General features: G+C 45.8%; 3 protein-coding genes across 7 annotated transcripts in view; 2 read left to right on the plus strand and 1 right to left on the minus strand.

Annotated features, from left to right (window-relative positions):
* The window catches only part of LOC118806547 (ras-related protein Rab-21-like), a 7,251-nt gene extending 6,471 nt beyond the window's left edge, over positions 1-780 (plus strand). The window contains exon 7 of the mRNA XM_036567981.1: positions 1-780. This exon is cut by the window's left edge and continues 756 nt beyond it. The gene's annotated coding sequence lies outside the window, so the exon portion shown is untranslated.
* Positions 781-2,189: 1,409 nt separating this feature from the next.
* On the plus strand, positions 2,190-16,145 carry znf276 (zinc finger protein 276). Of its 5 annotated transcripts, none has more exons than XM_036567984.1 (10): positions 2,190-2,429; positions 3,412-3,857; positions 6,789-6,835; positions 8,704-8,767; positions 8,847-8,960; positions 9,340-9,462; positions 10,797-10,872; positions 11,504-11,621; positions 13,084-13,183; positions 14,911-16,145. In XM_036567984.1, the coding sequence occupies exons 2-10, from the start codon at positions 3,451-3,453 to the stop codon at positions 15,800-15,802; spliced, it is 1,941 nt and encodes a 646-aa protein (XP_036423877.1). In that variant the 5' UTR covers positions 2,190-2,429; positions 3,412-3,450; the 3' UTR covers positions 15,803-16,145. The 5 variants fall into 5 exon arrangements, with proteins under 5 accessions (XP_036423877.1, XP_036423876.1, XP_036423879.1 ...); XM_036567983.1 differs by lacking the exon at positions 2,190-2,429 and adding an exon at positions 2,658-3,320; XM_036567986.1 differs by lacking the exon at positions 2,190-2,429 and having other exon boundaries at positions 2,658-3,857; positions 8,850-8,960.
* Positions 16,146-16,806: 661 nt separating this feature from the next.
* LOC118806548 (Fanconi anemia group A protein homolog) overlaps positions 16,807-20,000 on the minus strand; it is a 54,511-nt gene continuing 51,317 nt past the window's right edge. The window contains exons 41-43 of the mRNA XM_036567982.1: positions 19,861-20,000; positions 18,941-19,024; positions 16,807-17,036 (exon numbers count right to left, since the gene is read on the minus strand). The exon at positions 19,861-20,000 is cut by the window's right edge and continues 8 nt beyond it. Coding sequence (XP_036423875.1) covers positions 16,950-17,036; positions 18,941-19,024; positions 19,861-20,000 — 311 coding nt within the window. The 3' untranslated portion in view covers positions 16,807-16,949. The remainder of the gene's footprint in view (positions 17,037-18,940; positions 19,025-19,860) is intronic.

Below are 20,000 nucleotides of genomic sequence, written 5' to 3' on the forward strand. Positions count from 1 at the left end.
TCTGTTTACACTTGAAGGGAAACGTCAGACTCACTGCCCACCAAACTTTTAAGAACGTCCAGATTTTTTACAGTGTTTTTAGCACAAATGATCCTGTCCGCCGGTTTTACAGCGTCTGATGTATTAAAGCCTGATGAGGTTTTAGATGAGAAATATTAGTGAAAGTGCCACTTTGGAAATAAAGATACAGGCCACGCCCACTTTCTCCCCTTGTGACGTCACTCATCACTTCAAACCAATATGAGCTGATAACAGTTTGGAATGAACCATTATTGATGAAGCGGCTCTTCATGCTGAGCAGATACAGAAACACAGAGCTGATTCATAAACTAAAGCTGCACAGGGACTGTAATGAATTTATGTGTCTCTAAATGTTTGCTGGGCAGTTTGTGTGTCTGTGTGTAGTTTGTATAGTGAATGTTACTGAAAGGGAGACCCCCGAAGACCCTCCAGCAGTGTTCCTCCAGCACATACAGCGCAAGACTAACGTTTTAATACAGGAAGAAGTGAATTTATGCTAATTTATTCTGTTGTTTGCCGTGAATGTAAGATTCTCTGAGTGTTTCCTGATAAATGTGGTACATTTCGCACACAGCAGGTGTTTTTATCTCCAGGTAAACAGAAACGTCACACACCTTCACTCTGACAGCAGCTTAACGAACTCTGTGTTTGTATGAGAGAGAAAGTGCCTCTTTAGGAGACTCTTCACTGTAACTGGGTCAAATTTTAAAGAGTTTTGCTTTTAGATGAGTATTTTAATAAAATAACTCTGAAAAATCACTGAAACCTGTCGTTATTTACGCCTGTATTAAAGGAGGAGCTCAGCCAGGCATGCTAACGTTGCTAACAGTGACGGAAGATCTTCAATAATCATAATCAGGGTCACCGTTAGCGTTACTGCTACTGAGCGCTGATCGGTTAGCGTTACTGCTACTGAGCGCTGATCGGTTAGCGTTACTGCTACTGAGCGCTGATCGGTTAGCGTTACTGCTACTGAGCGCTGATCGGTTAGCTTTACTGCTACCGAGCGCTGATCGGTTAGCTTTACTGCTACTGAGCGCTGATCGGTTAGCGTTACTGCTACTGAGCGCTGATCGGTTAGCGTTACTGCTACTGAGCGCTGATCGGTTAGCGTTACTGCTACTGAGCGCTGATCGGTTAGCTTTACTGCTACTGAGCGCTGATCGGTTAGCGTTACTGCTACTGAGCGCTGATTGGTTAGCGTTACTGCTACTGAGCGCTGATCGGTTAGCGTTACTGCTACTATTTCAGCAGCCGTATTTTATTTCACCGACATAAACACAACAAACCCAAACCAGCGCTACGCTAAGCTGGCAACTTTCCAGGCCTTCATCACTTCAGTTCCTCGGTCAGGGTCAGGGTCAGGGTCAGGGTCAGGGTCTCTCTCTCTCTCTCTCTCTCTCTCTCTCTCTCTCTCTCTCTCTCTCTCTCTCTCTTTTTAAAGGCGCTCGCGCTGCCACCCACATCAACATCAGCTGCCTCTCATTAGGGCAGCGTGAGCGTCCGAGCCGAGAGGGAACGAGAGCTCGCTGCTCCGCCTCCCCGTCGCCGCCCCCAGCTGGCAGCTCGGCCGCCCAGATCGAACGTAAAGTCTAGTAAAGCAGCCTCGCTGCGGAACAGGCGACGGTGCCCAGACGGCGGAGCTCGGTACTCGATTCTTGCCCTCGTGCCTCTTTTCGCCGGCACCGTCCTCGGAGTTCGGGCTTTGCACTCCGTCCCCCTCCACTCGCGGCTCACTCCCCGCCGTCCCCCGCCGGGGTTCGTCGCCGCTCGATGTTCGGTCCCCGCCTTCCGGCGGGCTCTCTCAGCCGCCGTCGGGGCCCGGGGGGCGGGGCCCCGTGGGGCGGGCGCACGCACGCCACAGGGACACACACACACACACACACACACACACGTGTATATATATATATATATATATATATATATATATATATATATATATATATATATACACACAGTAATTGTGAAGTTGCAAATTTTATATTATTATTACTGTAATTCGCACTATATTACCCTTTTTATTATTATTATTATTATTATTTTATATTATTATAATTATCGTTGCTGTAATACAGTCTCTTTAACGCCAGTGTAGTTGCTCCCGGAGATCTGCAGGGGGCGCTGTGGGCTCTGAGCGTCTTTTCTCTGTGCTTTTATTTACCACTGAACGCTTCCGGGTCTTTTATTTTTTATTTTTTCAGCGCTCTCCCGCTTTTTGCACGAGCAGCGTTTTTTCCCGCCGTTACAATATTAATTATTATCATTAATAACAATATCAGGGGCGTTATTATTTACCGAGGCGCGCGCAGAGCGAGCGCGCCGTGCACGCGGACCGAGTGGCTGCGCGCGCTCCGCCGGGTCTGCGAGCGGAGAGGTTTGATTAGCGGAGCTGAGAGGAATGAACCCAGGTAGGGTTATAAACCCCTCCGAACCGGGTTGAACACGGACAGTACACCGTCTATAAGCGCTCATAAGGGTTATTATAGCCGCCGGTCGTCGTGGTTCAGACCGCGAGGCTGAGTTTGTCTTCCTGTCTGAAAGAATCTGACTGGAATTTTCCGCCCCACCTTAAATGGTGCGGCAGTAACGCTATGGCGGCTCTGGCCTCCGGCGCCATAACACGACTGCCGCACCATTTAAGGTGGGACGGAAAATTCCAGTCAGAATCTGGCGAACTGGAAAGTTCAGCCTCGTAAAGCGGAAAACTGGAATGAGAAGCGAGTTTAAGCCTCGGTTTGATCATTTTTAGCCGGTTTTTGAGGTCAGTGAGTGTCTGATTACGAGCTTAAATGCAGGATGAAGATTAGACTGGTGCTAATTTTAGTCTCGGCTAAACTCAGTGAAACCGTTAACGTTAGTTTTTGGAAAATGTGTGTAGTCACGCTTAAAACTGGACGGTCAGAAGTATTGAATGGTTTTTCTTCGTGATACAGACAATCCAGACGTAGCTGACGCCTAACCTCACAATCCAGATGTAGTGGATGACTGTTTAACGTATTTGATGTGTAATCCAGGTGTGCTTAATGATGCCTAATTTGTTTTTTTGTTGTTGTTTTTTTATATAATCCAGATGTGTTTAATTAAGCCTAATTGGGTTTTTGGGAAGCCGAATGCGATTCTCAGGCAGACGTTAGTGTATTTCCAGCTGTGCTGAAGCTCCTTCAGGGGTGGCAGAGCTGATCAGGTTTAGGTGAAGATCTAGAAACTGTGAGAGGTTAATGGCCGTGTGTGCGGTGCGGATTCTCGTGGTCCTGGTTTTGCGGTGAGCCGTGGTGCCGTAGAGCTGTTTTTATAGTGAAGTATGTAAATAAAGACTCAACAATGCGTATTTAGTGTAAACTGTGTTCATGTTTGGTTCATCAGTGTTTGTTTGTGTTTATTTCTCTGCAGTTCTGTTTTCCTCGTGAAGCCGCGGATCCTGCGCAGGTCATGCAGCGCGGTCAGGGTCAGGGGCAGGCCGTCCGGCGGCGCCGAGCGGAGCACTCGGACACGCTCAAGCCGCCGAAACCCAAACAGGTACGCTCAGCCTCAGGTGAGCACAGGCCGGCCGGGCCGGTGAAAACGGTCAAAGCGGACAAAGGGGCCACCGGGCAGTGCCGCCTGTGCCACGGTCACTTCTCCACCCGCAGGCTGCGGCGCGTCTTCGGGAAGCCCCCGGACTCGGAGCAGTTCTGCCGAGACTTCCAGCGTCTCCTGGGCGTCCCGCTGCTCCGCGACCCGTCATTGTCCCAGTTCATCTGTAGGACCTGCTACGCCCAGTTCTATAAGTGCCTCGCCGTCCTGACCAACTTCAGAGCGCGAGTGAACCTCATGCCCAACTCCACCATCACAGACAGGTGAACACCTCAGTAACACACCACACTGACCACAGCGTCGCTGAGTTATCAGGGACACGCGGTGAACAGTGGCGGGATATATCTGACTTTTCTGACTTAAAGTTAAAACTGCAGCTCTTACCATATAAAATCACAGCTTTTTGTGATTTCAAAATAAAAATGATTGTTCAGCCCAACGCAGAGATATCAGGAGCGGAACGTGGAACGGACGTGTTCTTTTTCGTACGTAAAGGGAGAACAAATGACGCTAATCTGGCTAATATGCGTTTTATTTTATGCATTCTAATCTGATCTATGAGCTCCTAGTCTGGAAATTAGCTCTCTGAACTCTGTGACTGTGATGAGCACAGCAACACACGACAAGCAGAGCAGCGAAAATAAACCTCTGCTGTGTTTATTAGGAAAACCTTTGTTTCAGAACTTCTGCATCGTCTGCAGTGTTCTTTATCATTCAGGGACGTCAGTCTGTAGTCGGACAAGTGAGCTGATCTTCAGCCGCTCAGCACAGTTTACTCACCATAACAGCTGTTCTTCCTCCTCAGCCAGCTCTTCCTCTTCCTCAGCCCCTCTCTGCAGCTGTAGCTTCAGTCCCTGAGAACGGAAAAAAATCTCTGTGTAAAGAATCAAACCGATATTTACAAAGAAAAAGCTCCACTAAACAGTGAACAGACAGTATTTTAAACTGGTCTCTCTCTACTGAAGATCCAGCGTGTTCACACAGCTAGCCCGCTAGCTAAGCTAGCTAACTTTAGCTTCACGTGATGAGTTACAGACGCAGCCGGTCAGGTCATGTTAGAGCAGCGAACCACCAGATTTAACCACAGGAACCATTTACAGACCTACAGACACAAACATGTTACACTAATACAACAACTAATCAAAATCAATCAAATCACTGAGAAGGACACATGATGCCAGGATGCTGCCTTCAGATTTGGTCAAAATAAGGAACCTTAAAATGCTTAGACAGCTGCCTCCTGATTGGACAGCAGTGTTAGAGTAATTGGATTGGAAAAGTGGACGAGAGTTTACATGATTAGCTGAAGTGAGCGTTTCAACACCGAACCTGTTTCTCCAGTATCTCCGTAAGTTTATTCCTGTGTTCTTGATGAAGGTCCTAAGAAAAAGTCTGCGTCAGATTCATGACGTGTTCTTAAAGCGCAGAACTGTTCTACCTTTGTGCTCTTGAGTGTGAGTAGATTCTGTTCTTACCTGAGAACAAATCCCACATAAGAGAGCACTGGAGAGTCAGAGTCTTCGTCAAAACTGCGTCAGTGGGTTTAAGAAAGAATTTCTTCTTAAGAACAGCTGGAGAACGAGACCCGGCGTTCTTCTGAAACATTTGCTGCTGTTGGAACGTTTTTCATTTTTTGACATAATTTGAAAAATACCTGTTGATCTTTACATTGTGTGTAAATTTCATGATGAATGGACCAAAATAAACGACCCAAAATGACTTGGATAAAAAGTCTGGTTCCACTGACTTACATTAAAAGTAAAACGTTTTTTTTTCCTTCTGTAATATTATCATTTTGGAGATACGAGGTTTTGTTCCGACAGCAGCGATATGTAAACAACTGATGTTACTTTTGAAAGTAGTGGCCTAAATAATAACACAGTAAGAGGTGAGGATAATTCAGTCTGTAATACAAGTTTAGAAACTTATTTATTCATTTATTCATTTATTTATTTATTTTTGTGGCTGTGTGTCTCTGATTTTGTTTGATCATCGGGTCTCATTCACCAGCTTTTCTTAAGAAGACGGTGTAATCAGACATTTATCCAAGTCATTTTGGGCCGTTTCTTTTGTTCCATTCATCATGAAATTTACACACAATGTAAAGAACAACAAACATTTTCAAATTATGTCAAAAACTGAAAAACGAGGTTTTGTTCTAACAGCAGCAAAATTCTTCAGAAGCACGTTGGGCCTCGTTCTCCAGCCGTTCTTAAGAAGAAATTTCTTCTTAACCCCACTTACGCAGTTTTGACCAAGATTCTGACTTTTTCTTAGGATCTTTCTCAAGAGCACACTTAGGAACAAACTCAGGAGGACGTTGGAGAATCGGGGCTGGTGTTTAGGTGACGTTGGGTTACTGCATTAAAATATCTGCAGTTTATTCCTTTTACTGCGTTTGTAATTCTAAAATAATAAACGTTATATTTCTCTAATGATAATCAAGATTTAGTCCCTATTTGTACATCTTATTAATGTTCATGTATCAACAGTGGCAGATATGTTCATAAAGAATATCAGATATCAGCGTCAGCCAGCTGTTCCCATATCGGTCATCTCTAATCAATACCTACCTTTTGACCTTATTGATTATTTAGTTATGTAATACTGTATTACTAATTATTTGTGTAGGTGGTCTGTAGGTCTGTCTTTATTCATTCTGCATCTGAAGCTGCTTTTCTAGAGAGATGCTCATCTGGAGCTCAGCAGTATAACAGCATATATCGTTATCGTGATTAATTATCACAGTACAGTACAGTCTGCTTTTCTGATCATATCCTGTTTATCATCAGTGCTGGTAGAAACTGACCGACTGCATGTTTCATTATAACAAGAGTAAAATTAGTCAGTTTAACTGGATTTAGTGACAAATACTGAATGAAAATCACTGTGTTCACAGTTTTTATAGTATTTTTTAAACGTAGCTCTGCTGGATCTTTATTCTCTGTTCCAGCTGATCAAACGTCTGAAAAATAAACATTGTTACATAATGTGTCATGAAATTTTCTTAAGATATTATAATATTATATTTGCCACATCGTCACGTCTTATTATTTACTGTGTGCTGCCAGTGATGATTAACACTAATACTGATTCTTCATGAAACATCCTTCATTCTCTAACAGTAGACACTTCTGTATCACTCTAACGTTCTTAATGTACTTATTTACTGTAAGCGTTTATTTTATTTTCAGCAGACCCACAAAATGGCCTTCATCAAAAGAAGACAAGAACCGAGCACGTAAGTCTGAGAGAGAATCCTCAGATTATTGATGGATTAGTTCAGAAAAAATCTGGTTTAGAAATTAAACTTATGTGGTTTCTGTCTCTGCGGCCCCATTCACAGCTGACGTTAAAGGGGAATTCCACCAGTATTTCAGTAATTCAGAATTTGGTGAGATGCAATCAGAGAGATTGAGTGGTTTGGTGTGAAGTGGTTCAGATGTCTTTACAGTGGTGGTGATAGGAACCAGGGGTCGCCATGACTACAACACAAATATAGACATTTTATTTACTATCCAGAACCACCAGTGAACCTACACGAGTCTTCTGAGTTTATAAGGAATGTTGATGATGGAAAATAGTGGAAAATCTGAAATAATAAGTTTTCTTTGGGACTATTTTGCCTCACAGCGCCCTGCATGTATCCCTCCACCATGAATGGAGTTTAAGTTCTCTAAACTATCATAAAACAGTGTCTCAGTCATCAGGCAGTGAATTCATAACCATTTCATGTAGGAACTTTCTGTGAGGGAGCTTTTAGAGGTGGACGTCTGGTTCCTATCACCACCACTGTGAACAGTTCTGACTCGGTACGTTTATCTAGAACAGAGCGTTTCACACCAAACCACTCTGAACCTCTCTGAACGACTCTGAATGACTCTGTTTACATCTGAAATATCGAATTATGCAACAAATTTGGATGAATTTGGTTGAATTATAGGTTAATGAACCATCCTGGGTTCAGGTGTGAATGGGGTCCAGTGTATCTCGTCATGTTTTCATGTTGCTGCTGAAGAACGTCATTCTGTGCCTCATAGCGCTTCACAACCGACAGCGGCATGCAGCCATGAAAACGTTGCCATGGTTACAGCATCACCAGCGAAAAGAGATGATTATCAGATTAGGTCAATGGCCTAGCAACACCTTAGCATCCACCTGAATACCATGGCAACGGCCTAGCAGCACCTTGGCAACCCCCTGAATATCATGGCAACGGCCTAGCAACACCCTAGCAGCCACGTGAATGCCATGGCAACGGCCTAGCAACACCTTAGCAACCACCTGAATGCCATGGCACCAGCCTAGCAACACCTTAGCAACCATCTGAATACCACGCACTTTAGCAACACCTTAGCAACCACCTGAATGCCATGGCACCAGCCTAGCAACACCTTAGCAACCATCTGAATACCACGCACCTTAGCAACACCTTAGCAACCACCTGAATGCCATGGCGCGGCCTAGCAACACCTTAGCAACCACCTGAATACCATGGCAACAGCCTAGCAGCACCTTAGCAACCACCTGAATACCATGGCAACAGCCTAGCAGCACCTTAGCAACCACCTGAATACCATGGCAACAGCCTAGCAACACCTTAGCAACCACCTGAATACCATGGCAACACTTTAGCAACCATCTGAATACCATGGCAACAGCCTAGCAACACCTTAGCAATCACCTGGAATACCTGATGTACACGACTCACACCAAAAAAGCCTGTGTAGCTCAGAATGTTTAACTAGTTTTTTCTGCTTAATAACGACCACAACCAATGTAATTAATGAAATAAGGTATTTAGTGTCTCCACACATTCAGGGCATAAACTAAATCATAAGACTGCATCATATTGAGCGGACATAGACCAGTTTCTCTGACAGGTGAACGAGGAGCGGGAAACAGAAAACCCGGAGCGGAGTTGGAGCGGAGCGACTACAGAGACGCTCTGAGTGAGGAGCAGAAACGTGTCGCTGCGCTCGGTTACTCCGGTCTGAGAGCCTCTGAATGAGTTAATATTGTGCAGTTCAGTGCGTTTTATCGATGGGTTGCTGGTGTAATGGACGGTGTCTGGAGTGAGTGAGTATTTCTGATGTGTTTGTCTCTCAGGTGTTCAGATCCAGGGTAGGATTCCCTCACCTGTCCAGTCTGAGGACAGTGACCTGTCAGACAGGTGAGATATCACACACTCAGAGCTCACTCAGGACACTGAGTGCGGCGATCAGTCTGTAACCTCTTCATCGTCTCTTCAGTAGTCTCTCCAGCGATGAGGACGACGATGACGACGACGATGATGACGACGATGATGAGGACAAGAGGAAGAGCAGCTCGTCTGACGACAGCTCTGACCCTTACGCAGAGAATCGGTCAGACCTTACACAAAAAAAAGAAAACAGCTCACAAACAAAATCCCAAACCCCTTTAGTGTATTAAGGAGCCCATATCCTGCTTTTCTTCTGCACTTAGTGTTTGAGGTGTCAGTCATAAATAATTTCTACATGAACCTCTCTTTATCTCTTACAGTTACACAGGCTGTTTCTGTTTCTGTGCCTTTAAGACAACTGCTATAGGTGGGGTGGGTGGGGCTAAAGTGCTGTAGGCTGAGTGGGTGGGGCTAAACAGCTGTAGTCAGGTTCATTACACATTGTATAATTGAGAACTGATGTTGTGATGCTCTGTAACAGGTTCTGCTGTACTCTACTGAAGATGTTTGTTTGTTTGTTTGTTTGTTGTTTGTTTGTCCAGGGTGAGCTCCTCTAAGAAGATCAGTAAAGAAACTGTAAAGAAACCAGTGAAGCTGAAGATCCTGCAGCCCAAAGAGAGAAAGAAGCCTGGACCCAAACCCGGCTGGAAGAAGAAGGCAGGACTGTACGAACATTACAGCACTTTTAAAACAAAATATAAATTCAGAGCTATTTTAGCTGATGTCACGAGTTAATCTGGATTTTCATCTCCCTAGAATCAGGATCAGGGCCGTATTACAGAGTCATCCCGAAGGCCTTTACACGCCGAACGCGATTTATTCGTGCAGTTTATTCGGACGACAGTTAATTAATTAATATAAATAACTGACAGTATCGTTCACGCCAAGTGTGATTTTTCGTACGGTGAAAATGTGGCGCTATTTTACTCACCTTCTGTTTGACTGTTGCAAAAAAAAATCACTGACCAATAACGGTCACTTCTGCTGTCGGCATGACGACAACTGAGATGATGGAGCAGCTGCAAACCGGCAAATAGGACTTTTACTCAAACGCTAAAAGGAGCAGAATCTCCAACAGCGGCTCAACCTGAGCTCCAAACCGGACTATGAGCTAACGGCCTTCACTCTGAACTCTGATCTGATTGGTCTCCATCCGTCCGTTTCTATGGTTTTTAGGCAGCTGAGTCAGCAGCATAGTTCTCTACCAGCATAATGAGCTCCATTTATCTCTACTGTAAAACGCTGCTTTCACTGTGAGATGATTTTCTTTTCTAACTCTGCGTTTTAAAGATCTCAGACGCTGCAGACTCGATCTCCACCGCCCCTCTGATCACCTTCGTGTGTTAATGTTGATGATGAAATATTACAGTGATGGTGGTGAATAATGAGGAGGCGGAGCTGAACGTGTGTCTGTTTATTAGGAGGAGTAACGTTAGCGCGCTCAGCTAAAGCGTTTGGGAAATGGAGACTGAAACTGGGGAGCGGCGATGCTCTGATAAACAGCAGGGGGCGCTCTCACAGTATTCACTACTTACAGTTTAGCACACTTTAGCTCTGTTTGACCTTTTTTACATCAGTAACAGCAGCTTAACTCACATTTTAACATTATTTTGATGACGTGTGTGTTTCAGCTGTGTGTATATATATATATGGTTGGTTGCTAGGCAACAGACAGGACAGTTGATTGTTGATTGGATAAGATTACTGTTACTGGTGTAACGCATCAGCTCGTGGACAGAGCGTTTGTAAACCACAGCGTACAGATGTTGTATTTTTATAATGATTCATACTCTAAACTTTAACATATTAGCGTATTAACGTAAAGCACATTTACAGCCTCTCTTTATTTCCGCTGTATTGAAACTGTACTGTACTGATCTGAGTTGTGAACGATCACAGCTCTGTTGTGTTGATTGATCTGCTTGTTGCTGCTGCAGATTGTAATGCTGTGTTTAATGCACCGAAAGCTGAAGTATTGATCTGTATCTGTGTCTCTCAGAGAGGGCGAGGCGGTCGTCTATACCTGCCACCACCAGGGCTGCAGCGCTGTGTACAAGACACGGGACGGCCTGAAGGTCAGCGCTCGCTCACACACACCGTTTAAGAGCAAAGTGTTTCAGTGTGATTTAAAACTCGTCTGTAAAATAAGAACATCCTCCTGATTAAAGATGATTAAACACTTTAAAAGTCTGATAAGAAGTTATAATAATACATAAATAAAAAGGGCCACAGTAACGTTCTACACAGAACCTTATGGAAAAGGGTTCTCTGTAGCACCAGAAAGAAAGAACTGTTACAATGTCCAGTAAGACCAGAGACTGTGTTGTGTGTGATGTAAATTTCAAAGGAAAGTATGAGGGTCTGGTTCTACTGTCTGCACTCCGATAGACGATGTGATGTGGGTTTTCGTAAATCTGACTGAAAGTGTCTGAACTGCACACTGTGCTGAAATTACACTGGACTGAATGGTTTAAGTCTAAAATCAGTTTAGTGGGGTTTCAGTTACTGTGTAATGTATAAACTACAGTGCTGTGGTGTAATTTATACAATTTAATTTAAACAGTTCTGTTCAGGATTTCCAGAGTTTTACCTCCCTGTCTTGAGCTTTTTAAGACTTTGTGAACTTAAAAAAAAACTACTGTATAAAAATTATTATTATTATTAGTGGTAGTAGTCTGTCTTTAACAAAGTGATTTGTATGAACAGAAACACATACGGGAGCATCATGAGGATGTCCGAGAGCGGCCGTGTCCTCATCCGGGCTGCAACAAGGTCTTCATGATCGACCGTTACCTGCAGAGACACATGAAACTCATCCACACAGGTGAGCTCACTCTAACTCGCCCACACTGAGCGAGCGCGCTCTAACACACCCACACGGGCGAGCGCGCTCTAACATCGCCCACACAGGTGAGCGCGCTCTAATTCGCCCACACGGGCGAGCGCGCTCTAACACACCCACACGGGCGAGCGAGCTCACTCTAACTCGCCCACACAGGTGAGCGCGCTCTAACACACCCACACGGGCGAGCGAGCTCGCTCTAACTCGCCCACACAGGTGAGCGCGCTCTAACTCGCCCACACGGGTGAGCTCGCTCTAACTCGCCCACACGGGCGAGCGCGCTCTAACTCGCCCACACGGGCGAGCTCGCTCTAACACGCCCACACGGGCGAGCGCGCTCTAACACGCCCACACGGGCGAGCGCGCTCTAACACGCCCACACGGGCGAGCGCGCTCTAACTCGCCCACACGGGCGAGCTCGCTCTAACTCGCCCACACTGGCGAGCGCGCTCTAACACGCCCACACGGGCGAGCGCGCTCTAACTCGCCCACACGGGTGAGCTCGCTCTAACTCGCCCACACTGGCGAGCGCGCTCTAACACGCCCACACGGGCGAGCGCGCTCTAACACGCCCACACGGGCGAGCGCGCTCTAACTCGCCCACACGGGCGAGCGCGCTCTAACTCGCCCACACGGGTGAGCTCGCTCTAACACGCCCACACGGGCGAGCGCGCTCTAACCGCCCACACGGTGCGAGCGCGCTCTAACACGCCCACACGGGCGAGCGCGCTCTAACTCGCCCACACGGGTGAGCTCGCTCTAACTTGCCCACACTGGCGAGCGCGCTCTAACTTGCCCACACGGGCGAGCGCGCTCTAACACGCCCACACGGGCGAGCGCGCTCTAACACGCCCACACGGGCGAGCGCGCTCTAACACGCCCACACGGGCGAGCTCGCTCTAACACGCCCACACGGGCGAGCGCGCTCTAACACGCCCACACGGGCGAGCGCGCTCTAACACGCCCACACGGGGCGCGCTCTAACTCGCCCACACGGGCGAGCGCGCTCTAACACGCCCACACTGGCGAGCGCGCTCTAACTCGCCCACACTGGCGAGCGCGCTCTAACTCGCCCACACGGGCGAGCGCGCTCTAACACGCCCACACGGGCGAGCGCGCTCTAACACGCCCACACGGGCGAGCGCGCTCTAACACGCCCACACGGGCGAGCGCGTTCTAACACGCCCACACGGGCGAGCGCGTTCTAACACGCCCCACAGGGCGAGCGCGTTCTAACACGCCCACACGGGCGAGCGCGCTCTAACACGCCCACACGGGCGAGCGCGCTCTAACTCGCCCACACGGGCGAGCGCGCTCTAACTCGCCCACACTGGTGATTAAATTTAGTGGTTCAGATTCGTAGATGTGAGTTTTTAGCTTTAAAAGTTGGTGAGGCTGCACCGCGTTTCACCTACACGTGTTTCCTGTTCTTCTCTCCAATCAGAGGTGAGGAACTATGTGTGTGAGCAGTGCGGACAGACGTTTAAGCAGAGGAAGCACCTTCAGGTCCATCAGATGAGGCACTCCGGAGCCAAACCTCTGCAGTGAGTACAGAGACTTCAGTGTCGTCAGTGTGTTTAAAAACTGTAAAAACTAACGCAGTGTTCATGCTGCTGCGTAAACAAATGGGGGTGAGGGGGCGTGGCCAAGCTATAACAGTCCAAGTGAACTCTGGGAAATGTAGGAATCAAGCATTAGAGATTCTTGAATAAAAAAAAAAAAAAGTTTAGCACAAATTTTATGATTTGTGTTCTGAATGTTTTAGAGGGCTGGAAGGTTGATCAGCGCTACGGCCCGGGGCCAGTTTAAAAATGTAAAGCAGGAATCTGATTAACGCCTGACTCTGATTTTCTACACTTACCAGATTATTCAGTGCATGTAAACACATGTAAACAGTGAGAGGTGAGGAAGGCAGATATTGAGCCGAGTAAAAAGAGGGCTCAAAAAATATTAAACGAATTAAACGAGACTCAGTTTGCAGCATGTTGTAATTGTGAAGCCTCATTTTTCAGTGTTTTGATGGTTTGGAGCAGAAAACACTGAACTGAAGTTCCAGAAATGCCCAGAAATGAGCTGATGACGCTGCCCGTCTGCCGCCGCCCGCTCAGCTGTGTAGCTCAGCGTCAGATTCAGTGTTGGCTGGTAGCGTTAGCCGCTTTACCTGTTTTATTTTAACTAAGAGCTCCGTTTGGGTTTAGCTGTAAGTTGTGTTGCCCTCACCGAGCTGACCCTCGCTAAGCTGACCCTCGCTAAGCTGACCCTCAATTACCTGATGGTTTTTTTTTTTACCTGCAGTCAGCAGTTCGACAGCCATGTCAGAGGAGGTGCATGAGGAGCTTTCAGTGAAAGATCCAGAGTTCCCACTGCAAGTGTTAATACTGTGACGTTGAGGTTCTCAGGAGAACCTTAGTTGACTTGAGGTTCTGGTCTGTAACTCGGTTTTACTGAAGAATTCACAGAGAACATAGCAGAACCAAAAGAACAGGCGCGACTCACTGTTACTGACCAAACTGTTTTTTTTTAAGCTAAAAACACAGCCTCCCTTAGCTAGAAGCCCCCACACACACACTCCACCCGTTTTAGTGCTCTTCAAAATAAGTCAACATACAAACGAACTCAGCATAAACAGTTCTCTTTTTTTAATTCAACTACATACAGAAGCGCATAATTAATATTAATAAAAATTAATATTAAATTCTTTAAAGTGTTCTAAGAAGAAGATTAGTCAGCTCTTTGTTGTTTGGACAAATCATTACAGTGTGTTTTCCTCTTTTTCTGCTGGGCCAGGAAAACTCTGATCTACTGGCCGGGAGTAAAACGTTACGCTGGACGCTGCGATATTAAACAGCTTATTAACATTAGATTATTCAACAACATCCTGCTTACCGTGAATTAAGAGCGCTTTCCAGATTAAACGATGCTGCAGTGCTGGTGGGAGTGGACGCCCAGCGTGTTCATGAATTTATGACTATATTTTACAGACGATGTTTTGTTTTTTGTGAAAGCGTCAAAACGGTTTAAACATCTTCCTTTGCACAATTTTGATCATCCCAGGCTGACGGGACAGCAGTGGTCCGGAGCCCAGAGGCCGACAGCGTGACTGGCCCCCGTTAACTGATTATTCGTTCATTAACTTCTACAGTATCAATCAGTCGACGCGAACATCACTAGTAGTGCAGACTGTGATTGTGAGATTGAAAGTCGTGTCCACTTTGCTTCACTGCTGTGTCGTTATTGCTGGTCAATGTTAAACGTTTGTGTTGGTGTGCAGGTGTGAGGTGTGCGGGTTCCAGTGCCGTCAGCGCGCCTCCCTGAAGTACCACATGGTTAAGCACCAGGGGGAGGAGGACCTGGAGTTCGCGTGCGCTCTGTGCAGGAAGCGCTTCGAGAAGGCGCACAACCTGAACGTCCACATGAGCATGGTCCACCCGCTGCTGCAGGGGGGCGGGATCATGCTGCCCGACGACCCTGAACACCCGATCCATCCCGACCCCGCCGACCTTGACGTGAAGGAGGGTGGGATCGCGCTGCCAGCTGACCCCGCTGACCTTGCCGCAGAGGGGGGTGAAGTCACGCTGCCCTCTGGCCCCAACAACCACGACCCTGGTGCAGAAAGGGGCGGAGTCACACTGCCCTCTGACTCTGACAACCACGACCCCGGTGAGGTCGCTGCAGAGGGGGGTGAAGTCACGCTACCGTCTGACCCCGACAACCACGACCATGGCGACGTCTCCACGGAAGGGGGCGAAGTAACGCTGCCGTCTGACCCCGACAACCATGACCCCGGCGATGTCACTGTGGAAGAAGGTGAAGTCACGCTGCCCTCTGACCCTGACTCTGGTGACCTCGCTGCTGAAGGGGGCGAAGTAACGCTGCCTTCTGACCCCGACACCCACGACCCTGGTGACGTTGCTGTGGAAGCAGGTGAAGTCACGCTGCCCTCTGACCCTGACTCTGGTGACCTCGCTACAGAAGGGGGCGAAGTCACGCTGCCCTCTGACCCCGACCCCGACCCCAGCACACAGGAGGATGAGATCGCGAGGCCCTCGGACCCCGACAGCCACGACCCCGGCGAACTCGCGGCGCAGACGAACACCGAGGGGGCCGAGATGAACTGCGAGCTGCCAGCCATCCATAGTGACCTCATACAGCCGGCGCTGTAAAGCACTGCGGCCCGAAATGAGCAGGACGGACTCTTTAAAGGAAGATTCACCTTTTTATTACATTTAATACTTTTTTCAAGTTCTGAGAGTCACATTCAGAGTTCAGAGGCGTTTCTTCAACAACGTTCCTGTTTCGTGATGCAGATGTTGAAACGCAGATGTTTCCCGGACTCAGACTCGTTCCTGCAGACAGAAGAACAGAAACAGTGAACTTTCACCAGAACTTTTTTTTTTAACCCTTAGAAGTGAAAAGTTATTACATTTATTTTGCTATACTGTTCATTCACGTCTGCATGGACGCGGCCAGGCCGACCTTTTTCTGTTTGATGTTAAAAAGTGAAAACACAAAAATGAGGGATTTTTTTTTCCTTTCTGCGAACAGCTGTAAATAACAGCAACGTCTCATCGAATTCATCGTAATAAAATGTCTTCTCTTCTACTTACAGACAGAGTCAGAAATGATTCCTATGAAGGTCCAGTGTGACGATCGCAGTCTGAACAGCAGCTTCTAAGGGTTAAATATGAACTTGCTCCTCCTCTCAGGCTGTTAATCGGCCTGTGTCCCATGTTTTTCTGGCATTTTGTCATTTTTCCACATGTGTAATGTTTATGATCCAAAAGGTCAATTTTCCAGCCTGTTACTGTGCCTGTAAGGCTGTTATATGTAAATTAGATCTGTTCTGATTGGCCACCCTGTATTGCAACAGATTTGAAAAGCAGCCCAGGCTGAAACACTCCTTATAACTTCAGCGTGAGAGGGCGGGGCTAAACTGTTATGGGCTCAATAGAAGGTATATGTAAATTTGTTGTTTTTTTATGATGTCACAAAAACATACAAACTGCATCACGACTCCCCTCCCTAAAAATGGTGAGGAAAATTCAGTTTTCTGTGATACTGGCCCTTTAAGCAGTGAGTGTAAGTGGTCATTTGGGTGTAAATTAGGGCCAAACTGATATAAAATACTGTTATAATCGATATGATACCAATTTTTAGGGGTCAATAATTCATAATATTGGCTGATATAATTTTATATTTGTTTTAAATTTGTTCATTTTTCTAACTGTTTGTAATGAATAAAACTGGGTCATCAGTCTGACCCTGTATCAGTCTGACCCTACTGCAGCAGATCTCTTCCACTCACTGAGATCAAAGATCAAAGCTGAGGTCATCAGGGTGCAGCGTGGACAGTGCAGCGGTCACTTCGGGGTCCAGCTCTGCGCATTCTACCTCCAGCTGGAGAAACAACAGAGTGAAAGTGCATTAGAGCAGCGCAGTGTGGACAAACCAGCAGTGCTGTTACGTATTTGAGTTTTCTGATTGTGATACACCGAATGGTCCATTAAAAACGCTGATTAATCAATAATTAAGACTGTCCTGCTTTCTCTGAACTACAGCATTAGATTAAATGAGTATGTTGTTTCATTAGAACTCCCACACAAACATCCCAGCACACAGTAAATGTCACTGATTGGCTTAGAGAGCTCATTTGCATATTCCAGCCTTCTGTAATGTGTGTTGCAAAGCGACGACTCGGACCGAGCCGACTCTGCAGATCACACTGAACAACAGCGTCAACAGCTGCAGCTTTCAGTCCTGCTCCCGCCCGCAGTCCCGTCTAGGAGAACTACCGTCTGATATCAGACACAGTCTGTTCACAAACACATGATGCTCTGCTGAAATAACAGGTCAGTTGTGGTCATCAGGCTCACTGTGAGTAACTTCACCAAACGCCGTTTACTCACCATTTAAACACAGAGCAGGAATTAAACCACAGAGCGGTTATTCTTGGTGTTCTGCTGGGCAGCTGTGGCCGTCAGACTGAAGGCTCTGCCTCTGTGAGCTCAGAGAATCTGTGTTGTTCGAATGAACGACTTCATTCATTTTAACTGTTTTACTATTTTTGTTATTATATATATTGTTTATATATGATTTAGTGATCGTTCTACTTTGTTTAGGCTGTTCATTTATTTTGCGGCTTCGTCCTGTTCCCACCTACTGTGGTGGGTCCTGCGGGACCAGCAGCAGTTCAGACCTGTAATCAGCAGCAGGACCGTCACTATTGATTTGATTAATAATAAAGAAATCTATAGATTATTAACTGAGGTTAAAGACAAATCAGCGTAGACTTCTCTGAACAGTAATAACTTAAAATAGATTCTAAGATGGGTAAATGGATTAATATAATGTATATATTTATATATATACACGCAAGTTAATGGAACGAGGTTGTATTCTAACTGGATCATTTCTATTCGTCCATGTATCATGAAATTCTGACACATGGCAGCAGCTGGTATTTTCCAATTATGTAAAATAATATGAATGACAAAACTGTGTGTATACACACATATATACACTGTACTGATCAGAAGTCAGACTTTTTTGAGAACTATGAAGTTGTTTATCTGGACAGTAAGCTAACAGACTGAATACAAATGAAAACCCACTGTGACTGTTTCCAAATCGCTCCTGGAGGAAGTCCAGCATTTACAGTGACCATCTAAAACTGCTTTATCTAATCAATACTTCATTACATTAAATCAGCTGAAGGAACTGATCAAATCCATGTGATGTGTAAAGTCAGAACCTGTGTCCATCTGACCTACATATTCATAACGTTACTGAAAACAGCACAGTCTGATTAATGATTACTGCACTGATGTTTATTTAAATGCAGTTTAAGTCTATTTTATTTATTCTGATGTTATTTTGTGTTTTACAGCCAAAAACGCACTTAAAACCCCAGATAAACAGGTTTAAACCGTTTTCTCAGCAGTGCTTTGCTTCTGATTTCAGTGTCTCAGTGCTGAGTTTAATCAGACAGATCTTAATGTGTTTCCACAGAACTGAAACTTTCCAACTACAATAAACCGTTAACAGGAATCTGTGCGTCTGAGTGGAAACTGTGACGGAGCCGGTTCTGTTAAAGAGCCCAGAGCTCACATTTCACACCTCGTTACTTTCCTCTGAGCTGAACTTATAATGCCTGTGTGCCAAAACTGTCATAATCTGCTGTAGGCTGAATGGGCGGGGCTAAACCGCTGTAGACTGAATGGGCGGGGCTAAACCGCTGTAGACTGAATGGGCGGGGCAACATTTCCACATTGTGAGAGTGAGAGAGAATCAGGTGAGAGTACCTGGCTGCGCTGGCTGAGAGTGAGGGCGCTGTGGGGACTCAGACGAACACTCTTCAGAACGATCTGCTGAGCTTTAGACAGAACCTGAAACAGAAACAAACACAGTTTACAGTCACATTTACAGTCAGTTACTCAATTTACATTATATTTATTTTGTAAAATGACAAAAACTGAGTCTGTTCTACAGTTTCTCATTAGGCTGAATGAATAACTGACTCTAAATGTAGGTATTGTGATATAAACTGAGTCTGCTCTACAGTTTCTCATTAGGCTGAATGAATAACTGACTCTAAATGTAGGTATTGTGATATAAACTGAGTCTGTTCTACAGTTTCTCATTAGGCTGAATGAATAACCGACTCTAAATGTAGGTATTGTGATATAAACTGAGTCTGTTCTACAGTTTCTCATTAGGCTGAATGAATAACTGACTCTAAATGTAGGTATTGTGATATAAACCGAGTCTGTTCTACAGTTTCTCATTAGGCTGAATGAATAACCGACTCTAAATGTAGGTATTGTGATATAAACCGAGTCTGTTCTACAGTTTCTCATTAGGCTGAATGAATAACCGACTCTAAATGTAGGTATTGTGATATAAACTGAGTCTGTTCTACAGTTTCTCATTAGGCTGAATGAATAACTGACTCTAAATGTAGGTATTGTGATATAAACTGAGTCTGTTCTACAGTTTCTCATTAGGCTGAATGAATAACCGACTCTAAATGTAGGTATTGTGATATAAACTGAGTCTGTTCTACAGTTTCTCATTAGGCTGAATGAATAACCGACTCTAAATGTAGGTATTGTGATATAAACTGAGTCTGTTCTACAGTTTCTCATTAGGCTGAATTTGTGGGAGGAGCATGAAATAATCTCAGCAGTGCCACACCTGCAGGTGGCACTGTGGTGGTGAGTACCTGCTGTGGAGTCTCAGAGCTGACGGCTGCAGTGTGTCCATGCAGGAACAGCTTCAGCAGGGCAGCGTATGACATCACCGCTGTGTACAGGAAACCAGGAGCCTTCGCCGCTCGCATCATCACACACTCATCTACACCTG

This window comes from Colossoma macropomum, unplaced genomic scaffold (genome assembly GCF_904425465.1).
Source record: "Colossoma macropomum unplaced genomic scaffold, Colossoma_macropomum, whole genome shotgun sequence".
In the NCBI taxonomy this organism is placed as follows: Eukaryota; Metazoa; Chordata; class Actinopteri; order Characiformes; family Serrasalmidae; genus Colossoma; species Colossoma macropomum.

Excerpts from the sequence above, each read along its gene's own strand:
- znf276 (XM_036567984.1), top strand. The coding sequence starts at position 3,451 with ATGCAGCGCGGTCAGGGTCAGGGGCAGGCCGTCCGGCGGCGCCGAGCG. Across the intron at positions 6,836-8,703 it reads AGAAGACAAGAACCGAGCAC|GTGTTCAGATCCAGGGTAGG; the intron begins GTAAGTCTGAGA and ends TTTGTCTCTCAG. Across the intron at positions 8,768-8,846 it reads GACAGTGACCTGTCAGACAG|TAGTCTCTCCAGCGATGAGG; the intron begins GTGAGATATCAC and ends TCGTCTCTTCAG.